The sequence below is a fragment of the Perna viridis genome, chromosome 3, assembly GCF_037379345.1.
Source record: "Perna viridis isolate PV_CMFRI_1.1 ecotype Kerala chromosome 3, ASM3737934v1, whole genome shotgun sequence".
Classification (NCBI taxonomy): Eukaryota; Metazoa; Mollusca; class Bivalvia; order Mytilida; family Mytilidae; genus Perna; species Perna viridis.
This window is the reverse complement of record NC_142447.1, coordinates 11505835-11527388: the sequence shown is the minus strand read 5'-3', so window position 1 is coordinate 11527388 and position 21554 is coordinate 11505835. Positions and strand designations below refer to the sequence as shown.

At 32.0% G+C, this 21554-nt stretch overlaps 1 protein-coding gene across 6 annotated transcripts in view; it reads right to left on the bottom strand.

Moving 5' to 3' along the window:
- Positions 1 to 1878: 1878 nt before the first annotated feature.
- The window catches only part of LOC148621001 (G protein-coupled receptor dmsr-1-like), a 52534-nt gene continuing 32858 nt past the window's right edge, over positions 1879 to 21554 (bottom strand). For 4 of the 6 annotated variants that reach the window (XM_088574979.1, XM_088574980.1, XM_088574978.1 and 1 more), the window contains exon 2: positions 1879 to 6403. In XM_088574979.1, coding sequence (XP_088431105.1) covers positions 5075 to 6292 — 1218 coding nt within the window. In that variant the 5' untranslated portion in view covers positions 6293 to 6403 and the 3' untranslated portion in view covers positions 1879 to 5074. Of the gene's footprint in view, positions 6404 to 16013; positions 16628 to 21554 lie in introns of those variants that run through there. The other 2 variants (XM_088574976.1, XM_088574977.1) reach the window with 2 other exon arrangements.

The following is a 21554-nucleotide window of genomic DNA, read 5'->3' as shown; positions in this document are numbered from 1 at the left end:
TTTTTTCAGTGATCATTACACAGAAAACGACGTGAGGACAAAGCAAAACTGTAAACAAACCATTTTGTGTGCTCTGACATTATTTCAGCATGAAACAAACTGGTGCATGTACATGTTTGTCTAGTTTGAAGCATTTTTAAATTCACATATCAATATCTCTTAATAAAACTATACAAACATGAAGCCTAATTTCTTAGCACTTCATATATTTGTTTCTGTGTGAAAAATAGCAATATTGACATTTTTGTCCATTTAATCTACATTTGTATTCCGAAGATTTGTCCCTGTCAATGAAAATGGGAAAATTGGGAACAAACAAGGAGAAGTTTCTGCTCATTTCTCCCTTAGGATAAGGCCCTTGTTCAACCGCCTCCAGTCTGTGGGATTAATTTTTTCTTCATGTATCTCCAACCCCAAATTTCAAAGTGTAGAAACATTTATGAAAGTTATAAAATCAGGGTTCAATATGTTGTCATTTACTGGGGGATTTTGCTCAAATAGTTTTGTTTTGAAGTGCAATATTGAAAATGTATCTTATCTTGATACTCAGTGATTCCCAGTGAATTCATATGAAGTGTAAAATGTGGAGAAGTTCGAGGACGTAAAAATTCATGGCCAGGAATATTAGAATCCACACGAAAACATTTAGCTTAAATTAATTTGACACTTAATCTCGGGTTTACAAGTACTTCATCATTAATATGTTCTAGATATAGATATTTAAAGTTCATAAGAGGAACTTCATTTATACAGTACACTTTTGTTTGGAACATGTTAAAACTTAAACGTTACAGAAAACGTAGATCTAATGCATTTTCCATACTACGTTTTAAAAAAGGTGTTTGAGCAAACGCATCATTAGGTGTTTTTTTAACATTTGAAGGAGACAATTGTTTTCGATGCGTATGAAAGATAATCTGAAACCGGATAAATGCGTCTTTGGTAAACTTAAACTTTATCTAACTGAACGGAATAGTTAAAAGGTGTATGCGCATATGAACCTGGCACCAGGTCGTTCACAGTTCGTTGGTAAATTCATGTAAAAGAGGCCTTTAAATAAATCTATACCGAACAGTAAACGGTGCAATTTTGTCGTAAAAAGTCACTGCATGTTATTTCTTGGTTAGGTTGCGCAAAAAACTGAAGTTATACAATCTTTAATTCATGATTCGGAGCAAGATCAACCACAATCATCTACACAGCCCTGCCTTATCATTCTGTGACCTTATCTTAAAACGTACTTAATGTGCTTCCACTTTACATGATCACAAGTAATCAGCGTTGTTTTGAGAGATTGTTGTAATTAAATTTTATCTTTTATAGTGCTTTCTCTGATTAACTAAAAGCTTTAAGTAAAAGTTGGTGTATTTGTTACCATTATTTTCCCTAAACATTATTTCCTGTCTAACAAGGCAATTGTTTTTCAGTCATTTTTAATTCTTTGTAGGCATTTTACCCTAAAATTGATTTTGAAGCAACGTAAACTTCTAGTCGTTGTCGAGACACCACTACAAAAATCAGTTGATTTGTCTGATTATGGTATTTTTGTCTTGGATAGCTTTGATATATCATTTACGGAGTGGTATAAGTTTGATTCTTTCTATTATAAAATTCCCGAACAACGATCATGGCAATTAATGACCATGTAGTCAAGGCTGCAATTTCATGTGTGACTGTTGTGATGAAAACTTGTATTCATTTGAACCGACTGCCATTTATAACAAAAGAGTCCTAGATTAGCATATATGCCTTCTTCATATATTATGAATGGGTTTTCATCTTCTACACTCTCAGTAATGACAATTTATTCCATGCACATTTCGCAAACAAACTTGGTTACCATCGCTTCGACAAAAGAAAGAGCCCATAAAAGATAGACCCGATTAAAGGATCTGCTTTATTCCATCTATTTTCGACATCGTATATTCAAACCAACAATTTTGAATAACGTATTAGGAACCCCTATTTAAATTGACAGCCATCTCATGTCTGTTAAATGGCACAATTTGCAATGTAAATTCCGGCTGTCAATTTCAATGAATTAAAGTCTCAAAAACAAAAACAAAAACAAAACAACAAACAACAAACAAAGATAAATACATGTACATTTTAGATATTTTGAGATTAAGGAGTAAAAGTGTAACTTGAATTGAAATCGATAATATTAAGTTCTACGGATTGTTTATAATTTTTGACAACGACTAGCGAATGATTTATAAATTATAGAAATCACAACTAATTAAGAACTCAGCACTGCAGGATCTAAAACCTAACATTCATTTCTAGGAAGTTTTGTCACAAATGAAGTTGAATTATCATAATATTCCGTTTGAGTTGTGATGCGTTGAACCCGTCTAGAAGACGTTACCTGCGTTTAATAGACTGTACATTACCATGATCTTACACTGCCTTAGTCCATTTCCATTATGGGAGGAGGAAGAATGATTTATGCAGCACCTCCGCTATAATAGCTGGATTTGCTTTCTATTTTAGTCCCAATTAAGTTATTTATTGAAAACGTGTACATGAAAATTAAAGCTCATACACACACTTTATTTTTAAGTATCAGTCGACTTCGATAAACTTGCACATATTTCAATCTACTTCAGCTGAATAACGTTTAAAATCTGCAATGCAAAATATGCTTCCAAATATTTGATTTATTAACGAGTCTGGTCGTAAATTTATATCAAATTAAGCCTCAAGCTTTTGATTCCATACGTCTGAAATAAATGTATCCTACTTTAAAGCAGATCTTAAATATCAGAAACTTCACAAATGGAGTTTATTGGATATTTTATAGACTAGAAGCCATTTCGTTTCATTAAAACAAGGAATAAAATTTCATATGCTTTACGATTAATGTTTATAGCTTATGCTGAGAATATTTTAATCAGTCAAATATATGTAGTATGCGGTGTAATCTCGTGTACACAAATAGAATGTTGCCGAACAACGCGCCTGTAATAGTATGAGACTTAGAGGTTGGAGAAAATTCGAGACTCAGTCATATAAGTGGACCGAAGAACATATTGTTCACATGAACATGTTTTAATCCTGCAATTCAAAACAGAAGCATAAATATATAAAGCTATGCCGATACTTATATTAATGTCTACATACTAAAGATATTTATTGTTGGCTATTTTGATGTAATAATCGTTGATGAGAATATTGTTTCATAAAAGATTAATATATGAACCGAAAATAAATATAATTGTTAAAAAATTCTGAAAATCAAAACTTGTAACCGAAGCAGAACGTGTGAATTGATCGTCTAAGGCTTGAGTGATCCCAGGAAATAATGGGCGTTTCACTAACATTCTCACTGTATAATCAACGGACAATTGGAGGATATTACATGTATGTACATGTCGTAAAAATCATGGAATTCTCATTGCTTGAGAATGCAACAGTTCTGTTTTGAGTTCGATATTTGTGACTCAGTAATTGTAAAAAGAAATCCCTTATGTCTAACTGGTGAAGTGTTTATGCCCATTTCTTAGGTTAAAAGATGTTGTATTCGGTTTTAAATTTTGTCAAGTTCATGTTAATTATAACATTTAATTTTGTTATGTTGAGCATCGTATTTTGTTGTTCACTTTCACTTCGAACAATAGTAATTGATACCCCCCCTAACCGAATAAAAGGATTTATTTCTATCTTTTGCATTGAAAAGTTCTACTCTCATGCTGTGGCCCTTTACTAGTACTATGGTAAAATATTTTCACTTTCGTTTAAGATTGTTTCTATCTCGGACTAGATGGATTACTGAACTGAAACATAAATGTGTTGTTTGCGGACAAGCCTTTGTAGAAGGGAATCACAAGCAGTAATTGAAATAGAATCTTATACGCTAACTACTGATGCACGACAATTTCCATATATCATAACCAGGGAGAGTTGCATGGAGAAACGTTTCACCGGAAGTGTAGTGTTAGAGTCGTCTCATCAACGCGCTATATAGATTGGAGAATAGTACTGTTTGATAATTAAAAAAAAAAAATAACTAAGAATTTTTATTACCACCATCTAGCGGTGAATAGATAAATTATGCTAGTATATTCTTTCAAATAAACAAAACTTCGTTACTTTCTAAATGTTCGATGTTTTCATTTTGATTCAAAGCTATCGAAATATAAATATATAACATGCGTTTTTTTATTTTTTATTATGAATATGAGCTAACTATCATTGTTGATATAGTCTTTTTGACGCTTTAAATACACATTCTTTCTTTCAACATCGTCAAAAGTTGCTAACGACAAAGACATTCAAAGTGCCACAGTTCATTTCCGTAATTTGATGATTTGAACCAATATTAGACTGATTTGCGATTTTTTAAATATGAAGATGTCTTGAAAATATATAATATACTTGTATGTAAAATTAAAACTTTTCAATAGTCTACTACAATAAGGGATTAAAACAACATAACTAAAGGGACAACCGGAATCATAAGCTGTTTTGGGATGTTTCGACTTGAGAACAAGTGTGCTATGACACAGCAATCTCCACACAGGTGCAGACGTTCGTTCGGTCTCTTACTAACAGCTGCAGACAGGCCTTTCCAAATTCTCGGATACTTTTCATAACAATTGGATAACATCGCGTAAAATCATTCACTTTTTCTCGACTTTGCAAGGTTCTTGCATCTTCTGAGAGGACTGGCTGCAGCGTCAAGAAGAAATTTCGAATGTCAGACGCTGTTTCGGAGCTTGATGCCACAGTCACCTGATAGGGTCTTGTCGGTGACGAGACTGGTCATTTTCTCGTAAAAACAGAGCTCTCAAAATGAGTATTGGTAATATAAAGGTTAAAGAGATGACATAAAGAAGTTTAGTTATCAAATGTGTCATTTTTTGACAATTTGATATCGATTTCACACAAGAAAGTGTTTCTTCTTTTATATGCCTATTTTACACTAGAAAACACAGTTTGCAAAACTAAATTAGTTTCAGTCACTTTTTTAAAATTTGCTCTTAAAGGTTTCATTGACTATAAATATTTCTAAACTTAACACTGATATAAAGCAATATACACAATTCAAATGTTGCTAGACGGTATATCAGAATTAAACATGCGTGGTAGTGACAGTGGCGCCATTCCTTTCCGCATGGGCAACACCCATTTTTCTCCAACCTGGACGAACCTTAGGACAACATCTACAGAATGTATCATGAAACGTCTGTCTAAATTGTGTGCTCATTGTACAGTACAGCACGAAATTTATGGCGTTGTTACAAAGAGCAGTGATGTCAAACAAATCACCGAGAGGCATGTAAGTAGTTTGGTAAAACTCGGCAACAACAATATTTAGTATCGTCATTATTCCCTGTGGTAATTCTGTGATGAGAAACAACACGACAACAGCCAACAACATAAGAGTTGTTCTATTATGCTCATTGTGTTTATCAGAATCTTCTTTTTTCCCTTTATTTTTCAAAGCCATCCTTCTTTTATACGCCCGATGCATCGCAACAACGAGAAGGATAGTCAAGAGTGTTAACATAATGCAGGGTATGATTTTCATCAAACTTGCCTGAACAAAGAAGTTCAGCGATGCGTTGAATTCAAAGGCACTAGAACCGTGACGAGCCTCCCATCGGTAAATGCGGTCTACTCCAGTTATAACAGTAATGTTGCTTGTGCTATTAATAGATGTCTCACACAAATCAACATGACCAAAATCATTAGCGACCACATTCGGAACTGTCATAAGCACTGTGCTTATAATAATAATAGCAATAACAATTTTAGCGTGACGTAGAGTGCAGTAAGTGCTTCCTTTCGTCGGGAACCAAATATACAAGAATCTGAATATAGCTAATGCTATTGTCAGCCAAATGGCAATAGTGTGACAAACAATGCTGAAACTTCCGTGAAATAAGAGGAAACAAATCCAACTATACGACCTTGTATTCAGAGGCTGAAGATCTATGTCCTTTAATATGTAGAAATGAACAGCAAACGGAAAGTAATCCAGCATTGTAAATAAATCCGCTATAGCAAGCCATGTTAAGATTAGATTTGTTGATGAAACGGCCATATTTTTCCTAGTCAAAACAATTATGTTCGCCATATTTGCCATAAACCCAAAAAGGCACACACTTATACTGACATATCCATGAATTGAAGCATAGGCAACGCCAAACTTTTGCAATGGAGTCATTGTTTCGTTAGTAACAAAATAATAGGTTTCTCTATGATCACAGTAACGAATTGAAGCATTCATAGTCGGAGTGAATTGGTCACTCAGAATCTGCGAACTGTTACCCGTTGTTAAATCCATTCTGAAACAGTTATTGCGATCAGATCAGTTTTGTCTGGGTTCTGGATCCATCTTATTAAAATTATTGTTGTATGCCAAATATATGCTCTGATTTCCAATAATCTTTGGGATCTGAAAGTAAAGAAATATTATATTAATTAACAAATAGTATAATAAGGAATTTCATATTTGAATTCCATAGCAAGATCAATTTTCAACCTAACATTAAGTTAAATACTGTAACAACAGTAATATGAGTAAAACGCTACCGTAAATACAAGAGAAGAATGCTTTAAATCTTCTAATTAAAGAATTATCTTTTATGCAGGTAGAATTAGTTCTTTGTCCGAATCGAAATCCCGTCCTGTTTTTGTCATGTGAACCACGAAAATTCCGGTGATTTCTGGTCGTATTTCACAATTTATAGCAGCACCACGCATACATAATTTGACATCTCTACAATATCTGACAAGTTCGCTGATATAGAAGTGTCGCATTGTTTCCTCTGTTTATGGAGAACCAACGGTTAGACACGGTGTTTTATCTACCACGCTTCCATTTCTTTCGATACTTGCCAGAAATAGTTTGTAAGCTTATGCTTAGATTATTTGTAATTTGTTCATTGCCTTAGACTTACTTCTACTATGTTTTCCAACTTTACTAGTTTTCAAACACTAAACTTTTGTTTAGTTATTTACACATGACCTCATTTGATGTGCATTTTACATTGACGACAATGCTGATGTGGGTCCTCAGATATTGCATTTATTATATGGCTATCGGCAGAAGAAAACAAACGTGATGGAACAATATGTTACCTCAACAGATGGAAAAAAAGAAAGAAGGCAATATTCACGAAAGCTTAATTGTGATAATCGGGCACACCAAATCGCTTAATTATTATACATGTTTTTTTGGAAACAAAATTAAGAGAGAACGCTGTTTGACTAACAATTTAGTTGATTAAATTATAAATAATTTTATTTTTACTTAAATGTCAAGTAATATAGTTTGTTTTAGGATATGAGATTAATGTTGAACCGGATGTTTCTTTGTCAATGAAACTTTGAAAAAAAAATCATTGAAGAATCAGTTCTTTTCATTAGAGTATAATGTCTTAAAATACATTCGTATCTCACAAAAAAATTGTATCTAAACAAAATCCAGGGCATTCATGGCAAATTGTGACATCTAGAGACAAAAACAAATTAAACAATAAAATGATAACAAAAACAATGTAGATACAAAATCTAAATATATATCATAGATTTTTCGTAAATAGAACTAGGACAGTTCAACGAGTTGCGTTTGAACATCATTTCAAACTATTTCATAAATTAGTTGGCTATGCCAATGTGAGCAAATGCAATACTATACAGAATGTGCAAGGATATATAATTATGTACAGTAGATCAACCATGTTTCTCGGCGTGTAACCCCGTGAATTTGCGAGAATGGTCTGTAATTCCCATTAGAAAACATAGATTGTGGTTGTTTATGGAATAAAGACTACAACTGTATCAACGCAAGCCCTTTATGCATAAATAGGATGATAAATATGACGCTTTAATATTTTTCCATTGTAATTGGTAATTATGCAAAATAAAACAGTCTGATAAATATGCATTATAAAATTGATGAACCCGGAAGAAACATACTAAATAAAAAATCGGACACCCGTTTTGAAATACCTTAACATTAGATTACTTCCGAGTAAAAAAAATAAACCGACGACCAGTCTTCTTGTCATATTAAATCAAAGAAGGTAGGTACATGGAGTTGTTTGATAATTGATTGGTCTTGAACCAAAAATACGAAACTAACATCTAGTTCTCACGTTATCTATTCAGAATGCAAAAAGGACTTTGATATATTTATTATATGGTATTATTGTCTAAGGTATTTACATACACAAACAATGGCTTATTTTACCAGAAAATTCGATAGTTTCCTATTCAGATCTGTATCATCAATATTCATATATTCTGTATTTAGAGTAGTAATGAGTTATATGTGAACTCCATCAAATATTTCAAGTTGAACGCTAATTTTTCAAGCAATGCAATATTGCACTCGAAAATCTAATTACAAGAACAAAGTGCAATTTAAAACTGAATGAAAATACAATTATCAAAGTACTGCAATTATTTTGGACGTGGTTTAATTGATATTGTCTTTGTGTTATAACATTAAATTCTGTAAAATCTGAATTTAAAATTTCATTTATTAGTACCATGCAGATGAATGTAATTGTACTATTAATGGTTGGGAGCGCAGCATGTGACAGGGTTTAAATTAGAAGTACTATGGATTGAATGTATCTGAGTATCACTAAAACAATAAAGTGCCAGCGATAACTGTGTAAATATCTACTTGTCAATAAAGCTGTACCAGTAAAGGTTAAACACCATAACAATTTATAGCAGAAAAAACCTCTTACTGTACCCAGAACAAATAATGTGTATTATAAAAATTGATTTATATTATTCTAAATATGAATTATAACTCTTTTTTACATCTTTAAGCCGAAATTCCTTGTCGACAAATTATCTTATTTTTCATGAATTATTACTTATTATCATAGTATGGAAGCGAAACTAGCAAGTATACTAGAAGTATGTTTTTGGTACAATGTATACCTGGTGTAAACAAGATTACTGCGCGTAGCCACATGACCATGCCGCCGCAATAAAGATGAAGTCTAAAAGTCCCATAACTCTTGTAAAATTGTTGAATCAAAATTGCAGTTCAATATGATTAACTACTAACATTTTGTTACTAACATTCCTGCAAAATTTGAACAAAATCTATGCATTCACAAAGTGTTCCTATAGTGTAAGAATTCAGCAGAGACCTATAACTTCGGTAAAATTACTCAAATCAAAATGACTGCACAGTATGATCAACTACATATAGTGACTAAAATCCTACATAATTTGAAAAAAAAATCCATCGAGCTGTTTCGCATCCACAGTCAAGTGTTACGGACACATGGACATCGGTATTTTTGTCATTTTCGCGTTTCGACAGGGGGCGAAAAAATCTGTCCGTCAGATGTTGGTCTTCGTGTCCTTATTTGACTTTTTAGTTTATTTTGAGAAGTGTCATCGTTCTGTTACCATGGATTTTATTCCTTTTGTTGTAGGGCCTTTTAGCGTTTACTCAAAGGTGCGCTTACACTTGTTGAAGACCTTTTGATAATATCTGTAAGTATTCACTATTTTTTATTTAAGCTTATACGATGGGTATTTGTTGCGTTTCACCGTATCCGTACCATTTTCTATTATAACGTTGCATAAAGAACGACAGGAAGTTTCGGGAATTCTTGTTGGTTACATGGTCAAATAGGACAACGTGGCACATTTAAAAATCGGCAGAACATACAAACCTGACTATATTAAGACTTTTTGCTGCCATTTAGAATAATTCCATGTTATTTCATGCTACAAAAACATGCATGTACCATGTTACATGACTATATTAGCTTAGCGGTATTAAAGGACGCCTAGTTGATTACTTGTTCGCAATCGCTCATTCTTCAAGATATACTACACATCTGTTTTCTTTAACATGTTCGGGGGAATTGAAATTTTGCAATTTATTTACATAATTTGTATTTGTATAAAGTATTGCTTACTAATGAAACGTGAATTGTTCACGCTTATAATCAAAATCGTAACTAAACACTATCATCATCAAGCTAAAATAAACATTTCGATAGGAGGTTACAACAATAAAGATTTCCTCTATCTCTTATTTATACAGATCTCAAAACAACAAACCAGGGGCGTTCCTGAATTTGGAATCTCAATAATATTCACTTAGACTTTCTCTTTCTCATAATATATTTACTGAAAAATTTCTGAACTAATGCTACAATTAGAGAGGAAATACTTGCATGAATCGACAGAACGATTCGTTACAGATCTTAAAATTAAAATTAAATGTGATGTCATGCTTCAAGTTTCTCATAATCACAATAGAGTTTTAAAATGTACTTTTTCCAAGTAGATTTTAAATAGGATAGAAAGAAATTAACAAAAGTTTTCGACACAGTTGAACATGCATCACGGTCCTATGGTTTTAGTAGCAATCAGATATTAATGATGTTTATCATCAACTTCAGCATCATTGGACTTCATTTATAAATTAAAATGCCATTGTGCAAACATGACACATTTCAAGCCTTTGTTCTGTATTTAAGCAAGATAAAAGCACCTAATATTGATTCTGTGAATGTGTTTTTACCTTACTCGATGGAAGAGAATTTTTTTCCGGTATTAAAGAGTCTTCAGCTTGCAAATGGGGAGTTTTATATACTGATTAAAACGTAGTTTCCATTGTCATGAAAATGACTTAGTTGAAATAGAATTTCAGAACTTCTTTCTACCTATCAGTATGGTAATTGAAAAGATTTTAGTCTAAGCTTTAGGTTTTATACTTCAAAGCCAGGGATACATAATTTACATGCTACAGCTTTGGTATTCGCTAATGAGTAATAACAAAGTATACATGTTCGAATGATACCGGAATATAGAAATCAAGCAGATAAAAAACAAGGATTCAAACCATTCATAAAATAATGCTGTCTGGTTGTAAATAAATACAATTGACATAAATATTCACATAAATGTACCGGGCCTGCTAGTAATATGGCTTTGTAATTTGATTGGTATTTTTTAAGAGAGCTATTTTACGTACAGAGGTTTACATTGCCGTTCATGGCGTTTCTGTAATACAAATGTACAATCTATTTCAATTATTCTTTGCCCTTTAATTATAAAAGTATCTGTTTGAAACTTTCCTGAAATTAATGAACTCTCTACTTATAATTTATTTATTTTATTTAAATCATGTTTTTTTTCATATTTTTTCTTGAAATGTCAGTGTATTGAAACCAAAGCAAACATCTCAAAACATTGTTGAAATAGTTTTAACACATCCACTCTTAACCCAAAAACAAATATTTAGATGAATACGACTGATCTATTCGGGAAAAAGCTCTAAAATGAATCGCAAAATAATTACATTTTCTTGTGTATATAAATGCCTGTTGATATCACATAAGTCGCTCGTGGGAAGATGCCAATGTACTGACTAAGCCTAGCGATTATTCTCAAGAAAATTAACATATTCATATACAATTATAATTACATTGCATTTGGACATTGACAAGTTGTAGCTTAGATTTGAAGTTTTACAACATCACTTCTTCCCAATGCTATATCTTATTGGATTAAACAATTGGATTAAAAAGTACTAGTGACCGTTGTCACAATCCATAAATTCAATACAATGTTTAGTATCTAAGTGTATTCGAAATACGCTTCAAGAATGATCCTACGTTATGTAGACAAACTCACAATGGAATCAACTTGCGTCTGGTATAAATGTTGTATTTTACAGTATGCCCTTTTGTCAGTGGCTCTGAAAAGAGATTTCTGCTTGATTTGTCCCAACATCTCTTGTCGTTTATTGAACAAGCCTGACGGTTTAAGACATATGAATGGAATAATTGACTTTAAATTGCGTTTATTGCGGAAGCATTTCTACAGCTTAAACTGCCATGGCACTTTTTTGGGGGAGTGCAAACGGTTTAAAAATCGGTCAATGACTGAATTTGCAGTTTTAGTATACTAAATTAGTCTGAAAAAAATATTAGATGCATTTTACGGAGGAAACTGCCAATGCATTGATTGATGTGTATTATTGATGCAACTATACATTGATTCAAAAGAACTAAACTTTCCAAATTTCACAAAAAATATACAAGCTTTAGAACAATTCAGGTATTGAATGATTGAATTAAGACTTTTCTAAACTTTTTAAAATTCAGTAGTGAATCATGACTGACAAATGCCAGTCCACTTGAGACGGCACAATATCGCCTCCTTTTTATTCTAATCTCCATCACGATATAGACAAATAACATCATGTTATTAGTTCAATGGTACCATGCATGCATTATAACAAAAATGTTATCAGATTTTGATACTTTTAATGATTGTTTAGATTCTTATTTACTATTTTCAAATTGCTATCCAATCTTTCCCTTTTACAAGAAAGTAGGACAGAAAGTGGAATCGAAAAGTTTCGATTCCAAAGATGGTTAAAGCAGTTATTTCATGAGTGAATAAATGTATTTAAAATTTATGTTTATCAGAGTCATCTAAGTCTTTCTTTAAGATTTTTGCTGCCCCGTAAAAGAACATCATTGTCTGCACATATGCACTTTACTATATCAGATTCATTGTATAAACGGTTATCAGATGTGAAGTTTGTTTTAATATTCATTTTCTTGAAAGAGTATTCAAGGGAATCACAATTCTAGCGGAAATGAAAAGAATGTAATGCAGGGAAAAGACCCGACATGAAAAACATATACACACAATAAAAAAAATAAAATAACCAAAATAATATGTATAAAGCGACAAAAATAAATGAGAAACTCGGACTCCACTAAAAACTGGGAACATTGACTAGGTGCACCAGTAGTGTACTAACCGGAATAGTTAAAGAAGAAAGTACTGAGATATGAAAGTCGACCAGGACATGTCAAAAAAAGTGATAGGTTTTTGTGACATAGGTATATTCACAATTTTACAGTAAGACAAATCAAAGATTACTTACAAAATTCATAAGCCCAAAAAACCCTGCGGCTTTTGTTTTGCATTAGGTAAAACTACTCGGTTTAAGTAAATTTTTTGTGTGGATTTAGATCTTCTAATGCGTTTGGTTTTTAATGTTGTTGATGAGAGGTTACCCCATAAAGCACGTGTACAGCATACCGGAATTTGCTATGACAATATGAGTGGTACTTTTGTATTTCAACCGAAACATGCAGTGCAAAGAGACCATCATATTTGGAAAAAGAACAAGTCAATAGCTTTATGCAATGACAAAGTTTTCATGATTTTAGTTTACCCTTTGCAGAATCTCAAAACTTTGAAGAAAAAAATGTCATTCCAAGTACGACGTCTAACTTACACTAATATACGTATAAACAAAAATGGCCTGAATGGTGATCAGCGACAAGAATAGCAATATAAAACATTTCTGTCACTAATTCATAGTTTTTTCAATAACCATAACATCCCCATTTAAGAGTATAAATTTTATGAAGATCGTACTTAAACTGCCCACAAAAGCGTATGAAAAATAATGATCAAAGAAAAACCTTAAATTACAGGAACTTATTGCCGTTTGAAGGAAGTTTACGTCCAATGTCTTCACATTTGACATTTGAAAAGTTCCTTTCAACTTTATCAGAAAGGATGGAATCAATTTTCATACTTGGCACTTGATTAACATCCTTCCAATTTACAATGCAATGCTAGTGGACGAAATTACAAAAAAAATATTTCCAACAAAGGGCGTTGTCTGCAGGATTTAAATTAATGTAGAAAATGACACTTATATTGTTGTGAAAAAAATACACTGCTAATGTAAAATAAATAGATATTTTCTACATTAGTTATCAGCCACTCTATACATACACATGCAATGCCTCAATACAGATAAGAGAAAGGTCTGTTAAACAAATGAAATGCCCGGGTAAAAGATTCCAGCCAAACCCTTATGATATGTAACTAAATAATTGTTCTAAAATACATATAAATAATAAGATCAAATATAATGACAAGCAATGGAAGTTTTTTTTTAAATACAGCAAACGATATTCGTTTCAGAAATTAAACTGTTTGATCAACGTGTTAGACTTAACAGATATGCTTTCAGTCTAACATTGAAAAATTGTTTATTTTGTTGTATAGTTTTGACATGCCTAAAAATATTCGCAGAAAGCATGGTGTTAGGAATCGGGTTCCGTTTTTGGGCCAGATGGATCTGTTTGCATGCACTTATTGCATTAATTAATCAAGTTACATGTCTCTGTAGAATACGTCAATAACTATAACCAGGAATAAACAAGTGTTCAGATTGAGTGCAAACTATTGTTCAATGGTATTTCTACATAATTGTCATTTTGAAAAGAATCAATCAACATGAACAGTTTAAACAGATGAACAAACATAACGTATCAATAAATGATCGAAAATATGTTTCTAAGGATTATGATTTACAGAGATAAGTACTCCATTAGGAGTCGTCTGTAATAGGTTGTACTGTTAGGTTTCAACTAGATATACGATTTCTTAGAGTCAATCTGTTTCTTATTCACACCGTTTATTACTTAATGTTACAAAACTTAAGCATTTATCATTGAACTTCTCTTACTATCTCGATAGTATGTTATCAATAGGTGTCTAATATAATATTTGCTTGGATTTAAAAAGATAAGTCAAAAGTTTTCAATTACATTTCAAAAATAAATTTTCTTGATATGATTAAAAACCAACACGTTATCAAAAGATATGTGAATTTTACTACAGCAAATTTAACATAAAAAGAGCCCCGTGCAGGTCCGGGTGTTAAAAGAATATGCCTGCAGCAGCGCTAAGCTTGTCGTAAAAGGCGACTAAATAGTGCTCAGAAACCTAGCCGGGGGCTAGGGCGTTCTGCCCCCAGAGCAACTGGGATGTGTGCCCCAGGTGGTGGAATGGGGTACCCCTGGCGTGTTACATGCTGGGGTTGTCAGGCTATAATACGGAAAACCTGACCACAAACCATAGTGGTGCATCGGGTTGGGAAAGATGCCACGTTCCCCGCAAGTTAAAGAACCCTACTGTAGTATTCTCCCGGAGAAGGAACCATAGGGCTCCGCCACAGGAGGCTAAATTGCCCGACCCTACCCACCTCTCCCTATTTCCAGTGGCAATCAAAATTTGTCGACCCCATTGTCCTTGTGTTCCATCCCTTTTTCATTTCATCATCATTTCATGTTCATTTCATCATCAATTTCATGTTCATCGTCTGAATATAGCTGAAATATTGCTGCTCGGACGTTAAACCCCAACAAACAAACAAACAAAAATATTTTTAAATCCTAAATTTTTTTAGTCTTTTTTAGTCTTAAACTAAAACAAAATAGAAGACAACCTAGTCAATCAAGTTCCTCGCTACAGACAATTCAACTGCTAAACTCTACAAGAAGCTAATCAGTGGTGTCAAAATGTCGAATAATACATCTCTAGAGATAGGGATGTATTTTTTGCAAAATAAACTTGAGATAAGGGGTAAACTTTAAACCTCTATTGATAAATTGAAGTGGTATGCTTTGTAACCATGTGTGTAGCAGGTGGTTATGTGCGTATAACAGATTTACTTGATTGTTTATATATTCAATTACAGAACAAATCTAGATACATTAAGGGATGATTTTTTTAAATTGTAAACACAAATACTCTTAAGCATCAAGTGTCGAAAACATATATATATATATATATACACACACACACACACACACACTGTTTGTTTAGTTTCTAATTGTATTGACATTACATTTAATGTTTTTCTGTACAATTCATATTAATGACTATTGATTCTTTATCTTGCTTTGGCTGTTTAAACACTACATTACATTAAAACAACACAAAATTCCATATGATATACGGTCTTCACATGTCGAAATATATTGAACTTTATAACAACGCTCAGTTAAACTAATTAAATCGAACAAAACGTATAGTGTAATAAGGAATTTCCAACGTTACCCAAGGCTGATGACAATACACAATATACAAATAAAACACTCCATGAAATAAGAAAAGTAGTATTTACGCTGAGAAAAAAATTAGCCTCTTTTAAAATTATCAAAACAATGCATCATCATTTATGATCATACCTTTACAAAGTGTGACTCCAACAACAATGCATCATCATTTATGATCATACCTTTACAAAGTGTGACTCCAACAACAATGCATCATCATTTATGATCATATCTTTACTAAGTGTGACTCCAACAACAATGTATTATTCCACAAATCTAACTAAATATTTCACTCAAAGTAACGTAGAAAAGGTTCCAATCCTGCTAAGCAGTTGAGATCTTTCTTGTGTTAAATGCCATTCCAGAAATCTATGCGGTAGATAACTAGATAAACTGCATACATCCCATTAATAATAGTTAAACTTGCTGTTTACTTATGAGATTGCAATTAATAAACGTAGATAATTACTTTAGTATAATAAAACTTACACCTGGAAAAAGGATTTCTATAAAACTATTACTGAACTATTCACCTATCAAAGAGATTTTACAAGTAGTAATCCGTACGCCAAGAGACACATTAACTTGTTTCTGAAAGAAATTGTTTATACATGCTTTTGTTTTTGGTGATCACACGTTTGAGGTTTTTAACATCTTTCTATTACAGAATGCTACCAAAGTTAAATCGATCTGCAATTTTGGAGCAACGTATTGATAAGTGCAAAACACTGCCAATTGTACAAACATATTTTCAACAAAAAAATATAACATCATTAAGGATCAATGAAATCAAACTTCTTTAGCACAGCCTGTTGGTCAAAATGAAGTATATTCCAAAAAAAATCATTTCATCTACGTGTAGTCTTTATCAGTCTAATAATGTTTTAACATCTTGACTTACTATGTTAGCAATTGAACAACATATACAAGTATAAAGCATGTATATTAAGATTTTATAGAAAATTGATGCGTTCATCACAAATGTAAGGTCTTCACTAACATTCAAAGCAAAACGTTTTGTTGACGAAATATTACCATACAAACATTACAGGCTGTTAACCGAAAGAACCAAAGACGATAATCCGTGTTTGTGTGTCATTTTAAGTCTGGCCGTTTTCTTTGCCTTCATCTTGAAAAAAAAAAAGATTTTAACTAAACTTTATGACAGAAGTGATGACATTGACGTTGATATGAAGTAATATTCTAACGCTATGGAAAAAAGCCATTCACATTTACTGTGTCCATTACAACAGTATATTATAAGGCTCAGTGGCTTATATATATAAGCTATATGAACTATCGAGACAATAATATATATCCCAATAATTGAATAAATTAATGTCGTCACTCAACAAGTTCAAAGTTTATCACCTTGAAATATTTAGTAGGTTTTCTGTGTACTGTTTAGTGTTTTGTGTTCTGCAATTTAAGTTTGGTCTTTTCTCTTTTAGAAGTTACTAACATTTATTTGTCAACTGATTGCCCTGCGTATGATAATGATACACTGTCCTTAAATAAATTCAAATCATTATTAATATTATTAATGTGACCTTTCTATGTGACTTACATATGCTCACAGAAATATGCTTGGGATATCATTTAAATAAAACTTTACGAACATATACATATAATGCTAACATAAAACAAAGGTAACCGATTTCAACTGATTTATTGATAATATGCATCATTGGTGATTTTCGTGTCCATATAACATTTTGAACTAAGTTGATGTTTAGACGAGTTGCAAGCTGTTGGATTATAGTAGTGATTTGAACATCGATAAATACTGTGATTATTTTTATAGCGGATTGCTTCGCTTGTCTGGCATATTTCTTTGTTTGTTTTCTTACAGAACGCTAACATGTTTAGCAGAGAAAGAGATTTTGATGGTAGATTTTGATAATCGCCCATATTTGTTCCCAATGTTTCGTTGAGGGAAATATGTATTGATAAAGTATCTTAAGTAAGCAATTGACTATTCGAAATATCTTTTAAGAACATGCTCTAACATCCAAACTTCAGTCATGCCAATCTCGGTGCACCTAACTGTGACTTCAGTAGAAACAAACATTTACTTTAATAGATTAAGAAACATTGTTTACAAATAGCGGTTATCATACCAGAAAAGTTTATTGTAAAAATGTTATTATTGAGTACTTATTGAAAAAAAGGATCGTCAAAATAAATGGCTGCATTGTATTAGTTACTTTTGTTTCAAATCTACCGTTTGTAACTTCCGAAAAAAGGGCTTTTTTCAATATTGCAAACATGCATTAAATAAATATTTACTGCAATGTATATTTTATACAATATGAATATTGCAAAGACATCTGCCTATTATTTATGTATATTTTTACTTCAGAATAGATTTCAATAATGCGTAGGAATTTCTTGATTTACAAGAAAGATGGAAGATAAAGTTTTATTGTTACGTAACGCATTTACTGTTAAACAGACATTTAAAACAGCAATAAATGCCAAGATCTTGAACTGATACTGCAGTATATCATTGCTAATAAAACATTTTTACGAGGTTTTTCGGTTAGTAAATTTAAATTAGCTCGCAATGTCGAATAAACTACACCAGTTGTTTTCCAGTTGTTTTACTATTTAAGCATTTGAGTAAACATTTGCAAGACCATAACTCTTGCAATTGTCAACTTTTATGAACAAGTGGCTTCCTTTGATCCTCAGTAAAACTGTGTTATAAATGCATTATTAATGAATATTAAAATATTACTTTCATCAAATATTTCATAAACACTTAATATCTAGATATAATGATTTACGTGAGTTTGATAGTAAATTGACTGAGAATGAATTATATAATATGAATGTTAGCATTGTGCAAGCTAGGTTAGATGATGAAATTAAGTTATAAGTCTGAAAAAAAACTATTACAAAAGTTGAATTTGAAAGTGAAACATATGCTAACATGCCTGTTTAGTTTAGGACAATTATTTATTTTATGTTTTGTTTGAAAGACAATATCACATGAATGATAAAATTAAGACCATGAATAAAAATTCGAAGGCAAAGAAAGCCGCTTTCTTCACGTGAAATCGAATCATGCAACGCTTTTAGAAATTGAATGGATAATTCAGAAGAACAATGAATTAATTTATTTCTGAAAAGTTTTGGCCTGAAATACAAAGAAAGAATTTAAAAAAAATGATTGATCTTAAGGTTCGCATCGACATTACACGCATGAGGAATTGTATGAATATACGTTTCAGTTTGCTTTGTGTCTAGTGCTGAAGGGCTTTTCATCCAAGAGATTGATATATCATACTCAAACTAATCCCTATATTACTCAAACATACACGATTTTTCTACAAAAGTCATCCTGTCCCAAGACTGATAAAAGGTAATTCCTTCTAGAATCAATACCACCCATGTAAGAAGATCTATGCAATGGAAAACCGCTTCATTATACTTCGTCTTTATGACTTGGAGCCACAAAAGATATCACTGGAACACAATAGTTACATTGATTCCCCAGAAGATATTGGGACAGATTTCTTAGCATTAACTCTAATCAGCTGAACACCTTTGTATTTGTTAGCGGGTAACATTGGGCTTTGGTCGTCTTACTGAAAGGGCAAAGAACGATTTTCTTCCTTTGGCATGGCATATACAAGAATCCCAAATAAATACAAAGATATCGGGAAGCAGTGGTCAGTTTTTGAAAAAAAAAATCAAATAATTATAGTTATCTTAATCTTTTAATGGTTGAATTCTTTAAAAATAATTTAATATTCAAATATTACAGTTTTTCCATAGTTATGAAATAGGTGTAAGCCTAAATGAGATAAGGAATAAATTGTATAGAACTCACCAGCTTGCAAAAAGAGAATGCAAAAAGAGAAATTGCGTTAGTAAGATAGTGACTGTGCTATAATAGATCCTAATTATATAATGGAATGTAAAATGGAGTGATTCACAAAACAGTTGTAGTCTGTTGTTTAAACATTTAAGAAAAAAATACGTTCATCTGTTACATAAGTTTTTAATTGACTTTGTAATAGTGTTATCGCTTCTTAGTATTTACATTTAATTTTTTTGATAAAAACACCGAAATCATCGAAACATTTTTTTCTTTAGTGAATATATAAATAATTGAATAAATAAATAACCCATTGGTGAGTAATATAAGTCTTGTAATCTCGTTTTTAACTGGTTGATCTGAAGTAGATCCGATAAAATATGGCTTTGCTTATCGCCATGAGACCAATAATGATAGCTGCTTGAATTAAAATATAGAAAAAAATCTCCATAAAGGACAATTTGCTCACGAAGCGTCCATGCAAGGTTAAGTTTCCACAATTACTTGAAATAGCTATTTATCATCGATATAACTATCAATGATGAGTGTTTTTAAACGGATAACGACGGGTTCTAACGTGACAGCTATTAATTTGTTCAGTGGTATCATTATTGATCTCTCAGGTTAATTAAAGAGCGTTAGTGTCATTTTAGCCGCGAAAAATATCCACTAAAATGAACAATCATATCAGCAGAAAACCATCATTCAGTTACTAGTATACATCTGGAAACCTCAGTTTTTATGACAACGTGAACTTTAATCTGATAGTTTTGCAAAAGTTCAAACTTAAATACAAAAATGTAGACCGGACCTAAAACTGATCAAACCTAGCAAAGGAACAGAAATACAGTATCTACAAACAAACACAAACCAGCACAAACAGGATTCATGAACACAAGCCTATTATCAGAAGTATTCTGGAATGTGGGAATACAGACCAAATAGGTCAGGACTGAACTTTTATACTTACCATAGATTGATCATCAATTTTGATGTTAAGGCCATTTTCTGTATTTCAGACACCAGGAGATGTGAATAGTACTTCAGATAATCAGTCCTAACACAAATAGCATTTTCTAAAGGAAATTATAGAAACTTCCATTGCATTACTTAGTTGAACACTTCCGAAAATCATATCTGAAACTACCATTTACCACATAAATACTGATTTCATAATTTAAAAGTAAAAGTTACATTACATACAGAGTAAAAACTTAATTGACCATGATTTGTACATTATCTATATAAAGTATTTGGTTATAAATATGTATATAAATGAATTAACAACAAAAACCTTCTTCATAAGAATGAAAACAGAAACCAACAAATTATAAAAGTACACAAAAATGAGCAACCTGCGCCCTACAAACGCTGGGGGCATTAAACCACTTATCGGTATGATAAAACGTCTTCATCTTTAAGAGAATACCCATCGGATATGCTTATGTAATGGCTTCTTAAAAGCAGTATGCATTTGAACCAGGTAAATAAAACATGCAAGAATACCTGTGGAGTTTGCAGTACTAAATTATCTTTAAAGTGCAAAGCATCTTGAAAATATATAGATATTTTTATCAATAACTTAATTTTCAATTGCCAAAATGTAGATGGCATAGACAAACATTATCCATCGTAACATATAGGAAATCTTCAATTTGCCTGAGGTAATATCTTTGTCACAACATTTCGTTTATAGTACAAACAGTCTAATTATTCAAAAGTAATAAAGGAAACCAAGGTTCTAGCGGAATTCAAAATAATGTAATCCAGTGACGAAGACCAGACAAGGAAAACACACCAAAGAACATAACTAAAATAATACATAAAAGGTAACAAAAGTAAATGAA